Source organism: Citrus clementina, unplaced genomic scaffold (assembly GCF_000493195.1).
Source record: "Citrus clementina cultivar Clemenules unplaced genomic scaffold, Citrus_clementina_v1.0 scaffold_9, whole genome shotgun sequence".
In the NCBI taxonomy this organism is placed as follows: domain Eukaryota; kingdom Viridiplantae; phylum Streptophyta; class Magnoliopsida; order Sapindales; family Rutaceae; genus Citrus; species Citrus x clementina.
This window is the reverse complement of record NW_006261964.1, coordinates 11,633,780-11,646,789: the sequence shown is the minus strand read 5'-3', so window position 1 is coordinate 11,646,789 and position 13,010 is coordinate 11,633,780. Positions and strand designations below refer to the sequence as shown.

The following is a 13,010-nucleotide window of genomic DNA, read 5'->3' as shown; positions in this document are numbered from 1 at the left end:
GCTTCCCGCCTGGATCAATGTGCTCTTCAGCCACCTCTGCTGAGCAATATGTCACTCTGGAGATTCCCTCCGAGTTGCTTTCCAACTGGAAAAGAGAAGGCTGTACTCATCTTCATCTTGGAGGCATCAGATTAATCCTTACCCTTCACGGGAGAAAAGGATTACCGGTTACAGCTCGCCTTGCTATGCTTGATACCCGGTTTAAACAGTACCAAGATGCTGTTATTGGCACTGTCCTCACAACTCTTCATGCCGGCAGTGTTTTACTCACCTTCTATCCCAACTTTAATCTTTCCCTTCAAGATCCCAATTTGTCCACAACCTTGAAAGTACAAGTTCAGATCCAAGGTGCTGAACAAATTTCTTCTGCCAAAATTGCCACCTTACACCACCAATTAGTCTATAGGCTTCAAAATCATGCCTTAGATCTACCCACTCCTGAACATCATTCTGATACCCTCATGGTCTTAGCCGAATCTGACCAGATCCCAACCATCATCTAGATCCCACGACAAATTCCTCGCCATGAGCTCATCAAGCTTATGCCGCTTGAATGGATCTCCAACTACGAACAATTCCATAACAATACAGCTCTAATCCAGACCTCTGAAAGCATGTTTGAAAGACGCCAAGATGGAACAGTCCGAATGACTTTTAAATCACCTCCAAGTGCTCCACAAGAGCCTCCTCGGCTCTCCTTTACCTATTCTTCAATGATCACAGCTGTTCAGACAGCCCAAGAAGATCTGCCCATTACAGGGTTCAATTCTAAAGGTTACCCTGTTTATCCAGCCAAGCACAATGGCCATTTTCTATGGGATACCCCTGGCTCAGGCATGTGTGACCCAAATTGTCCCTGCTGGGATGATTGGGATGATGACGACGATTATGCCACCACAAGGAAAAAGAAACCCAAAAAGAAAAAATCTCCAGTTTCCTGCCACCATTATGATCCCAAACCACCACAAAATCCTCCACCTCCACCAGCTCCCTTACCCTTTTACACAAAAGAACTCAAATGGATTGCAAAGCATTGCAAATCTGAGATTCCATCACCTATCTTAAATCCTACACTACCACTACCTTGCATGATGTTCTCATCTACTTCATCCGACTATTCTTCCTCTTTTTCTCCTTTAGACACTCATACAGATTCCCAACGCAATGTCGTGTCCAAACCCTTTATTTCTTCCCCAATTACCTCATCCGGTCACCTAGAACCTCTCAAACCTTTTGAATCAGTCTTCAACTGGCAAACCCAAAATGCCAGAGCACAGAATGATACTTTGGTAAATATCAATTCCAAAGTTGAGAAAATCAGTTTACGAACTAAACAACTTGAGACAAAAGTTGACTCCATCTCTGCACAGATGCAGCAGATCCACCAAAATCTCCAGTCCCGAGTTACCCAACTCGATTCTGAACTACGAGCTATGCTTGCCCAGGGCTATTATAGCCCAGAATTTGATCAAAAGGAGAAGGAGATCAGACGTTTAAAAGCTGAGCTTGACCAAATTGAGTCTGCAAAACAACGACCTACCCTTTTCACCACATCACCTCCTATTCTTTCTATTGGCCCAACTTACCACCATTTTGCCTCTACGCTTTCCCCCATCAGACAATATGATCCTTCCAAGTTATTTGGCATGACTCATACTCTTTTTCGGGATAATCCCTTACCACCACCATCTAAACCTAAACCAAAGCCTAAACCCCAACCGTGACCCGTCACATTCCATCCCTCATCCATTACCATTCCTGGCCAACATTCTCTTGGTCCTCCTCCAGTATCGTCACCAATACCTCCACCACCAACTGAATCCCAACCACCTTCTCAATCCAAGGATAAACAACCCATGCACCAGTTTAGTGCCCATACAGTCGCCCACTCTTCTACCATAGCCCATACAGTCGCCCACTCTTCTACCACAGATGACCAAACTTCTGATTCCAATCTAGCTGTTTCTGATAGCCATACTGAGACTGACATAGAATCTTCAGTATTCACTAGTGATTCTGAAAAGTCCTATGCTGATATCACTAAAATCCTGATGGCTCAACCTGATCAGCCTAATCCCGGCCAAACCTCTCATACAGAACCATATGTTGATATTCCCTCCGAAGTTGAGGAAGAAATGCCTGAATTTTCAGCCACAAATTAACCTCCTCCAGCTCAAACCTAGACCGGTTCCACCAGTCAAAAATCATTGAATGGTCCTTGGTTCACATTTGATGATCTTCCATCTCATAAATGGCGTGATCGCCTTAATGAAATGTTTGCCTGGATTGACCTCCAAATGCTACGTCCAGGAGCCACAACTTAATTAGTCCTTAGAGAATTTGCTATTCATTTTACAGGTGCTCTAAGAGATTGGTTTGATTCTTTAGGCCGATATCGCTAATTACAGTTTGTTGATCTACCAGAAGTCTCAAGTGCCCCTGCGGTTCTCCATGATCAATTCCTTGGAGACCCCTCTGCAGTCTTTGAAGCTGCACGACGAGACTATCTCAACATGAAATGTTGTTCCCTTAATGCTAAGGATCTTGATTTTCATTACAAACGCATGTCCTTGCTGTTCTATAAGCTTAATGGATTCAATGAGCCTACATTAAAACATGTATTTCTGGCTTCCCTTCCAGATGAACTCCAACCAGATATACAGCGACAACTCACAGCATCCAATCTTTCCCTTGACAACATCTCTCTTGGAAAAATCTTCCAGCTTGCCAAAACTTGTCTTGATAAACTTTGTGAGCAGAAGCAGTTTTTCAAAGAACTGTTGAAAGACAAAGAGCCATTTCGGAGTGCTTGCAAAAAGCCTTATTTGCAGATCAAATGCAAAAAGAAAAAGTATTGTGATTGCAGTCCTAAAAAGAAACGGCATTTTAAGAAATCCAGAAATCCAGAATTTTCATCCAGACCTCATCGATCCAGAATGCCTTACAGATTCTTCAGAAAGAAGTCATCCTCTTCTAGAGATTTCAAAAGACAAAAATCAAGCAGATGTTTTATCTGTAAAAGAAAAAGTCATTATGCCCAAGATTGTCCCAACAAGCGCGACAAATCTATCCGATTAGTTGAGCATCTCCAAGCCACTACAGATTACTCCCCAGAAAAGGATGAACTGGAATTCTATTTCTCCGAACAAGATGAACCCAATGATGAAACAGTGTTCGCACTGCAGAACTCCTCTGATGATTCTGACAGTGATCAATCCCAAGTGATTTTTCACCAACAGCTACTGTCTCTTGATACTACTGTTCCTATACCTTCCATTAAACTCCAAATCCTGCTTTCAAAATTTCAAAGGCCCCTTCCAGCAATTGGTCTTATTGATACTGGAGCCTAACACAGCATGCTAAACCCCCATATTCTTCCATCAGACTACTGGATACAGTCTGAAGAACATTTAAAAGCTGTCAATGGCAAATTGTTCACCACCTCTCTGATTACCAAAAAACCCATTGGTATTCAGATTTTCCCAAATTGTGTCATATGGACCAAGGTTATTGGTCCCACCCTTGCTAATAAGGATATCTTGTTAGGTTTTGACATCCTTCACCAGATCAAACACCTCCAAATCATTCCCACTGGAATTCGAGTCAAATCCATGTTCAAACTATTCACAGACATTCTGAAACTGTACAATCTATCTGAGACTCCTCCATCATATCAGGATATTTCAACCAAACTTTTGAGTTTCTGTCCAGAGTCCCATGCTGAGATTACCCATCCAAACCCATTGTGGAAAAATAAATCTTTCTTCGTTAAGTTACCCTTCAAACTCAATGAAGACATTAACCCAACCAAAGCTACTCACCCAGGAATGAGTCCATCTAACTTACTCCTAGCCCAACAGGAATGTTCCCAATTATTAGCCCAAGGTCTAATTGAGCCCACAAATTCTCAATGGGCTTGCCAAGCCTTTTATGTTGAAAAGCATTCTGAAATTGTTCGAGGAAAGAAACGCCTAGTCATTGACTACCAGCCATTAAACATGTTTTTGCAAGATGATAAGTTTCCTTTACCCCGTCGACAAAGCATATTTACTTTTCTCAAGAATGCTCAGATCTTTTCAAAATTCGATTTAAAATCAGGTTTCTGGTAATTAGGCATTGAACTCTCTGAACGGTATAAAACTGCCTTTTGTATCCCAAATGCCCATTTCCAATGGACCGTCCTACCCTTTGGCCTCAAAACAGCCCCATCCATTTTTCAAAAATCCATGGTCAAAATCTTTCAGCCAATTCTGCATCATGCATTGATTTACATTGATGATATCTTACTTTTTTCAGGATCCCATGATGAACATCGTCAGCTGTTAACTCAGTTCTATGATATTGTCCAAAGTCATGGAATCATGTTATCGGCAAAAAAAAGCACCATTGCTACAGACAATATTGAATTTCTTGGTATGGTCATAAAAGATGGCCATTATCAGCCAGGAAAACATATTGCCCAAGAGTTGCTCCACTTTCCCGATCAGCAACTTTCCAAAAGGCAAGTCCAATAGTTTCTCAGCATCATCAATTACATCAGAGACTTCATCCCACATGTGAATCACTACACCCATCACTTCTCGGCTTTATTGAAAAAGAAGCCCCCAGAGTGGAATGCTGACCACACTACTGCTGTCACTACTCTCAAGCAAATTGCGCAAAATCTGCCTCCATTAAAGTTGATTACTGATGGCAAGCGCATATTGCAAACAGATGCAAGTGATGAATTATGGGGTGCCATCCTCCTCGAAGACATCCATGGAAAAGAACACTTTATCGCTTACACTAGTGGACAATTTTCTAACACACAGAAGCATTACCATAGCGTGTTCAAAGAAATTTGAGCGGTAAAGAATGGCATCAAAAAATTTGAGTATCATTTGATTGGACACCACTTTCTCATCCAAATAGACAGTTCAGCCTTATCCAATATTCTCAATTTCAAAGGTAAAACTGTTCCCGAAAAAATGTTACTCAGACTAAAAGATTGGTTTTCCAAATATGACTTTTCGGTCAAGCATATAAAGGGATCCCAAAACCTCATCCCTGAAATGCTATCCAGACTCTCAAAACCAGAAAAACCTCTCACCTTGTTTTCCACTACATACCACTTTCCGATCATCTCCATGGCTACATCATTACCCCCAGAAGCTCTCACCAAGAAAAATTTTCCCTTTAACAAAAATTTCTCTTCTGTCTTTGACATCCAAGAATTTGCAAAGAAAGTTCTTTTTCGTTTCTTCATGAAAGCCTACCTTGTCATCAAACCCTTTCCCTTTTCCACCTTCCACCCAGAAAATCTGTTCCTTACAGGTCTAACCCTTGATCTATCCAGAGAAACCACTGAAGATGTGTTATTGTACATCTGGTGCCTAACAGTCCTTTATGCAACCAAGTTAGTCCTACCAATTACTCCCACTTTGGAACACCTCCTTGACCCAAATAAAGCTACCTCTCTTACCTGGACTTTACTTGAATAGTTCTCCCCAATACCATAGTGGAGAAAGAAGCTCCAACAACTCTCAGAAATTTACAATCTTGAACGAATGCCTGCCTCAGAAGCACAGATGTTCACATCAGTCTTTATCATTCACAGGCCCTACTTCCAACATCCAGATACAAAGCTTTTCTGGACACATGACCAGGTATATGAATGGTTTACTGCACCACATCTAGCTGTCATCGAAAATGAAATCCAATCCACCCTACACAACTATCTTTGTCAGTTAAATCACCAAACTCCGCCACACAAAGACATCTTCCACACCTCCTTAGGTCCTCAACATGACCTCATCATGATTCCTACTCCATCCGCCATATCCAAACCAAAGTCCACATGTATCATTATCAAGGAAGAAAAACCAGACTACACTGACTTCCTGTTCCAGGATTCCCAAGACCCATGGGATGCATTTCTCCCTCTCAGTCAACACCTCCACCAGTTTCCCCAACTAACAATGGATGAACCCGGACCCTCTCAACCAGGACCCTCCTTCCAACCAGCACCACTAACTCAACCTACCAAAGTTGACAAAGCCACCCAAACTTCCCCTTAGTATACTCCAAAGTGTACTCCCAGAGACTATAATTGCCCTCGTCCACCATGCCGTGGTCCCTCCTGTAAGCATCCAAAGCTCTCCAAAATCTTTTTCCCAAAGCATACGGACCCAAATGCAACGGACAGCTCATCCAACGATGACTACCTGAATCTCTCCTCTCCATAAAGTAGTTTGTCTTGTTGTAATAATTGTGTTTTACTTTATGGTTTTATCTTGTATAATTATTGCACTTTGCTTTTGCTTTTGTCAAAGTCATGCTTTAATTATTAAAGCACTTTGTCTCTTTGTAATAATTAAAGGTGTGTCATGATGTAACTTTTACTTTTCCTTTTGTAAAAGATAGGGATCCTGTCCTATCTTCCCTGAGATTTCTCCTATATATAGGAATCTCCCCTTTGCTTGTAACATATAGAAGCTTGAAAGTAATAAACTCTTGTGTGTTTTCAATCATGAATTTCTAAACTTCTCTTCTCTCTCTGCAAATGAAGCCCTAAGGAAAAGAAAAGGAATAAAGATTAAATTTGTTCATTTTGAAACTTAAGGAAGTATGCTCTGCACTTGCCTTCTAGCAAGGATCTTGTGCATCAGAAAACCTTTTGATAAATTCTTATCTGGTTTGGTACCTTGTTTTAGACCAAAGGAAAGTCTGTTTTGGGTTATATAGCCCGAGAAAGAAAATATTTTAAAAGGTTTTTTTTGGTTCTCCATCTGAGTATATCGACGGGAAACCGACGACGTAAATTCTAGAGGTGATCCTGAATAGGCACTAGTCTGGTCTGCACTGTCGGATAACAAATTACGTACTTTTATGGTATCAGAGCATCATGACACACCTTTAATTATTACAAAGAGACAAAGTGCTTTAATAATTAAAGCATGACTTTGACAAAAGCAAAAGCAAAGTGCAATAATTATACAAGACAAAACCATAAAGTAAAACATAATTATTACAACAAGACAAACTACTTTATGGAGAGGAGAGATTCAGGTAGTCATTGTCGGATGAGCTGTCCGTTGCATCTGGATCCGTATGCTTTGGAAAAAACGTTTTGGAGAGCTTTGGATGCTTACAGGAGGGACCACGACATGGTGGACGAGGGCAATTATAGTCTCTGGGAGTACACTTTGGAGTATACTGAGGGGAAGTTTGGGTGGCTTTGTCAACTTTGGTAGGTTGAGTTGGTGGTGCTGGTGTGAAGGAGGGTCCTGGTTGAGAGGGTCCGGGTTCATCCATTGTTGGTTGGGGAAACTGGTGGAGGTGTGACTGTTAGGCACCAGATGTACCATAACACATCTTCAGTGGTTTCTCTGGATAGATCAAGGGTTGGACCTGTAAGGAATAGATTTTCTGAGTAGAAGGTGGAAAAGGGAAAGGGTTCGGTGACAAGGTAGGCTTTCATGAAGAAACGAAAAAGAGCTTTCTTTGCAAATTCTTGGATGTCAAAGACAGAAGAGAAATTTTTGTTAAAGGAAAAAGTTTTCTTGATGAGAGCTTCTGGGGGTAATGATGTAGCCATGGAGATGATCGGAAAGTGGTATGTAGTGGAAAACAGGGTGAGAAGTTTTTCTGGTTTTGAGAGTCTGGATAGCATATCAAGGATGAGGTTCTGGGATCCCTTTATATGCTTGACCGAAAAGTCATATTTGGAATTAATTTTAGTTTGTGAGTACATTCATTTCAGTTTTGAAGTTTTTCGTAGTTGTTATGTTCCAAGTTTGTGAGTACTGCTCCACTTCACTTTTGAATATATATTGAGTTTGAGTTGTAAAAAAGTCTTTCGATAAAATATAAAGAAATTTCCAAAAGCTGTTATTAATATGCTTAATTGACCTCTTTGAAGATTTGAGATCGTAGCCATTGAATTACTAGTTATACAATCCAAGAGGGGGTTGAATGCCTCAATGAAATCAAAAGCAATAAATTTAATAATGCTAAAAAATAAAAGAGTAAAGGAAGAGAGAGCAAACACAAAGATTTTTACGTGGTTCGGCAATCCCTGCCTATGTTCACACCTCCAAGCAAATTAAGTTTGAGGATTTCACTATCCAACCCTCCTAAGGTTTCAAGTTCTTACAATTGACTTCCAAGGTGTCAATAGACCTTTACAACAAGAGATTATCTCCCAATCTTTTAACCAAAGTGTTTCTTACACTCAAGCTCTCACAAATTTGATAAAGAAATGAAGATTACAGCAAATAACTCTCTTGTTCTTTCTTGCAAAAGTTTTTAAATTTGAATTGGATTTGAATTTATATAGTTTGGAGACAAAAACTAGCCATTATGGACAAAAACAACAAACAGCCGGCTAGCCTCTTAATTAGCCAGATTGTCGCTTAGTACAGTGCAAGTTACCATTATAATTTGAATTTTGCTACAGTGATGCTATAGCAACATGTTTTTTTAAAATTATATTTTGTCCAAAACTTTCTATAATTTGACTATGGCCCAAAATGTCATACAATTTTGCAAATAAATCTAATTTTAGAAATTCTAAATAATGCTGGTTATTTCCAAAACTTTTTTAAATTATCTAAAACTTTATAATACTTTTCAAAGGGGTTCTTTTCAGAATTTTAACATAATGTTTATTGATTTCAAAGTTCTCAAAACTTTTTCAATTTAATCCAAAATTTGAAAAACACTCAAATCCACAAACTACTTGTCTTACAAATAAAAAAAAATTTTGGTTTATAAAAAGTAATGATTTATTAAACAAAATCTTGAGCTTCTCCAATGCTAAACCATGCATATATTAAATCAAAATGGTTTTACAAGAATTTGTCGCAACAATGACTCTGTTGAGCTAAACTTTGTCCTTGATCAAGTCGTTGTCCATTGAGTGCCTTGATCTTGACTTCATTTGATTCACTTGCATAAATATTATCCTTCAAGAACTAGTGAAAATGTGAAAGACAACATTTATCATATCACTTAAGTTACATGTTTGTTATTGTCAAAATTACAATATGTTTAGGCTAATAGTCACCTCTTCATCTCATTTTTAAGACTTAGGTCTAGTTTTAGTAGCAAAAAGCAGTCTTCTACTAGGTTCAAGTCTCATTAGATTGCTTGCATTAAATCATAAAGCAAAAAAATATAAATAATGACCTCTTTATAGAGTCTGATATATCTCTATTAGTTAATTATTGTAGGTAGTAAGTATAAAAGGATCGTTGCTCATGAGTATGCCTTATTTGTAGATACCCGATGGTAATTTTATAGCAGTGCACATATCAAGTTCATTTTAAAGTATGCATGAAAATTCCATTATATTTCTATTCTCTAATGGCATAGTTGAGTGGTTTTTAACCAAATTTTTTTTTAAGCATGCCAGTACTCAAAATAAATATAAAGATATGATAATCCAAAATAAAAACTTGTACACCATTAACAATAACATACTACATGATGTAGGATGGTTGTGTATTACAAGCGGGGTACTTTTCAGAGGCCATAATGTGAGCTACAGGTGTTCATTTTCAGCGAATAACATACTATTTCGAAACTTGCAATAAGAGAATCAAACCCAAAATGGGTGCCACGGGGTCAAACCAAAAATTTTACTTCTTTCCTAGTCATTTTTTTAGTTTTAGAATTTTTTCAAATTTTCCTGATTCTTTTAGGAATTTTTTTTAGAACTCGGATTTTAGTGTTATTTGTTTTCCTTTTCTTATTTTGATTAGGGGAATTTTATCATAAAATAATATTTCAAATTTACCTATTTTAGTAAATTTGCTATATTTAATATTATTATATAAAAGGGTCTAAAACCCTAATTTGTATTATTCAAAATTATTCAATAAATTAATTATTCAAAAACTTTTGTTTTTTCTATCAATCTACTTTCAATGTTTCCGTTTTGTCACTAAAATTCAAGAAAATGTTATTATCAGAAAAAGTAAGATGGACTAGAAAGAGATAATTAATTACTAGCATGTCAACTTTAAAACCACGTTTGTTTGCGCTACCAAAACAAACATAGTCAAAATAAATTAATCTCTTATAGCATGTCAACTCTTAAAGCTTTTGACTTTTATACATACATCAGCGTTTCCTACGTGTGGATGTTAAATGCGAATTTGAATTTGCGCGTATTCATATTAAGACCATCAGGTGTTAACATTTTTTAAAAAAAAAATTAATTGTAACAACATATAATGTTAATATGAATCCACATTTAAGCATCACACGAAATCATTTTTAGGTCTGAAAATTCTAAATTTTATAAAATCAAGGATAAGTTGACAACGATGTGAATATACTTTCATAATGTTGCCAAATAATTTACAGTTTTGAGAAATTCTATTCTAGCAGTTGTCAATTCATCCCAATTTTTATGTCTAAATTGAAAAATTTTCACCCACACACACATATATAACTTCTCTGGAGGGTATGTCCACACAAAATTCTGTGCAAATGTGAATTTTACAATGTTGTAAAAGACTTTTATAAAAACGTTGTAAACGTCATTCACAAAATTGTGATACCTTTGACAATATTGTAAAATAGACATTTATACGAAAATTTGCGCCAACATCATCATTGCTGAGAATTTTCCAACGTATATATGCATAAACAGACCACAATGACTGTTGAAATATGACATTGTATTGATAGAATAAATTCCGAAAATTTTGACTCCTTTCTTTTTCTTCTTTAAGATATAAAAACCTAGCTAAGGTCAACATCAATAATATTTTATTTAAATTGGGCAATTATCTTAGCTGTAACCCAGTTTCCAACGATTTTCTACGATTTCCGAGTTGAATAGTCCGCAAGAGAATATATGAACAGGATACAAAGGCACGAACCTTTCCCTTATGCATTAATGAATCCAAGCAAATGTTTGATTTGCTCTAAACACGGCAAGCAGCGATCATGAACGGGGGCTGAAATAGTAATAAAACATCTGTCAAAGTTTCTTACTGTCACCATTATATATGCATGAAGCCGCCAAAATGGACCAGAACTAAAACGAGTATCAATGTCAAAGAGAAAAGAATAGCTAGCACTATAAATACCATGCAACAATTGAGCTTCTTCATCATCTTTCAATACTCAAGATAACAGTTAATCCATTTATTCATTAGCTACTTGCAAGAAGCTAGCTAGATAGCACCTAAAATGGCTTCTCTTTATCAAACAAATAAGTTCACGTGTACAATTATTGTCTCCATGTTTTTGTTGATCATCTCTACGCAATCTGAAGCACAACTCTCACCAACATTTTACGATGCCACTTGCCCAAGTGCCCTCAACACAATCCGAACAGGCATTAGAAATGCTGTTTCACGAGAGCGTAGGATGTCGGCATCCCTCATTCGCCTCCATTTTCATGATTGCTTCGTTCAAGGTTGTGACGCGTCCATTTTGTTGGACGATTCCTCCTCCATTGACAGCGAGAAAAATGCACTTCCAAATTTTAAATCAGCTAGAGGGTTCGAAGTTATAGATAGTGTCAAGTCTCAACTGGAGAGAGTTTGCCCTGGAGTTGTTTCATGCGCTGATATCGTTGCTGTTGCAGCCCGTGATGCTTCTTTTGCTGTGAGTAAATCATCATTAATTTTCTACAAGATTAATACAATAAGAGACATGGTAACAGAAATAGTGATAAGCCGATACCGTTCTGTATTAATAATCTTAATATATAATTCATTGTTAGTTTTGGTTAGTTAATTAATTTAAAAATATTAATACAGGTTGGTGGACCATCATGGAGAGTTAAGCTTGGTCGAAGAGACTCAACAACTGCAAGCAGAAGCTTAGCAGAAAACCTCCCCAGCTTTACAGATGGATTGGACAAACTTATTTCCACCTTCGCTACCAAAGGCTTGAATGCAAGAGACTTGGTTGCCCTTTCAGGTACCCCTCTCTCCCTACATACATACATACATATGTGTGTGTGTATTTGTCACGCCATAATATATACATATAAAAAATAATATTCTTAATTAACTATAACTAAATAATCAATAATATTAATTAATTTGTAATTTCATTTGAAATTCAGGAGCTCATACAATTGGCCAAGCACAGTGTGCATTTTTCCGTGATAGGATTTATAGCAATCAAAGCAATATTGATGCTGGATTCGCGAGCACTCGTAGACGTCAGTGTCCGGCTAATGGTGGTGACAGCAATCTATCACCACTTGATTTAGTGACACCCAATTCTTTCGATAACAATTACTTCAAGAATCTCATTCAGAAGAAGGGACTTCTTGCATCAGACCAAGTTCTGTTTAGTGGTGGATCGACTGACTCCATTGTTGATGAATATAGCAAAAACCCTTCAAAATTTAAATCTGATTTTGCTGCTGCCATGATCAAGATGGCAGATATCAGTCCTCTCACTGGCTCTGCTGGAGAAATTCGACGAGTTTGCAATCTTGTCAACTAATGATCAGTTGTCCATGAATTTCTGTTTCAATTATTTTCAATTGTGTCATATTTCAATTCTTTGATTTTATTTTTTGTTATGAATAACTCACAACGGCAGGAAAATCTATTGTTTATATCTTTATTTTCTGTTTATCCAATTGTTTATTGTTTTCTTTATTCAATTAATTCAATCATGATAAACTTATCCAAATTCTCTTAAAATAAGTGGAAATTCTTAGTTGATTATATTTTTACGAGCAGTACTATTTGAACTGCAGCAAGATAATGGGAAGACAAAAATATGGGTGCTGTTCCTGTTGCAGTGACATTGTAGCGTACAAAATGACAGCAATGTTCATGTTATAATGTTGTCATTTCTATATTTCTACTGTCTTGTTACTATACAAATAGTATTCTTCTATTTTTAAGTTGATAGCAAAATTGTGTATATACTGGTGGATGATAAATAGAGACAAAATCATTTAGCGTTTCCCTATTTTTATGGTAATGGCAAATCTGTGTATATAATGATCTACGATAGCAAAATTGTACATGTATTGATCGACGATA

At 37.4% G+C, this 13,010-nt stretch overlaps 1 protein-coding gene across 1 annotated transcript; it reads left to right on the top strand.

Annotated features, from left to right (window-relative positions):
- Window positions 1-11,131: 11,131 nt before the first annotated feature.
- On the top strand, window positions 11,132-12,459 carry LOC112098426 (lignin-forming anionic peroxidase-like). Its single transcript, XM_024184751.1, has 3 exons — window positions 11,132-11,604; window positions 11,760-11,922; window positions 12,071-12,459. The coding sequence occupies exons 1-3, from the start codon at window positions 11,185-11,187 to the stop codon at window positions 12,457-12,459; spliced, it is 972 nt and encodes a 323-aa protein (XP_024040519.1). The 5' UTR covers window positions 11,132-11,184.
- The last annotated feature ends 551 nt before the right edge of the window (window positions 12,460-13,010 follow it).

Coding starts and splice junctions, on each gene's coding strand:
- LOC112098426 (XM_024184751.1), top strand. CDS start 11,185: ATGGCTTCTCTTTATCAAACAAATAAGTTCACGTGTACAATTATTGTC. Junction 11,605..11,759: donor CCCGTGATGCTTCTTTTGCT/GTGAGTAAATCA, acceptor ATATTAATACAG/GTTGGTGGACCATCATGGAG. Junction 11,923..12,070: donor AGACTTGGTTGCCCTTTCAG/GTACCCCTCTCT, acceptor TTTGAAATTCAG/GAGCTCATACAATTGGCCAA.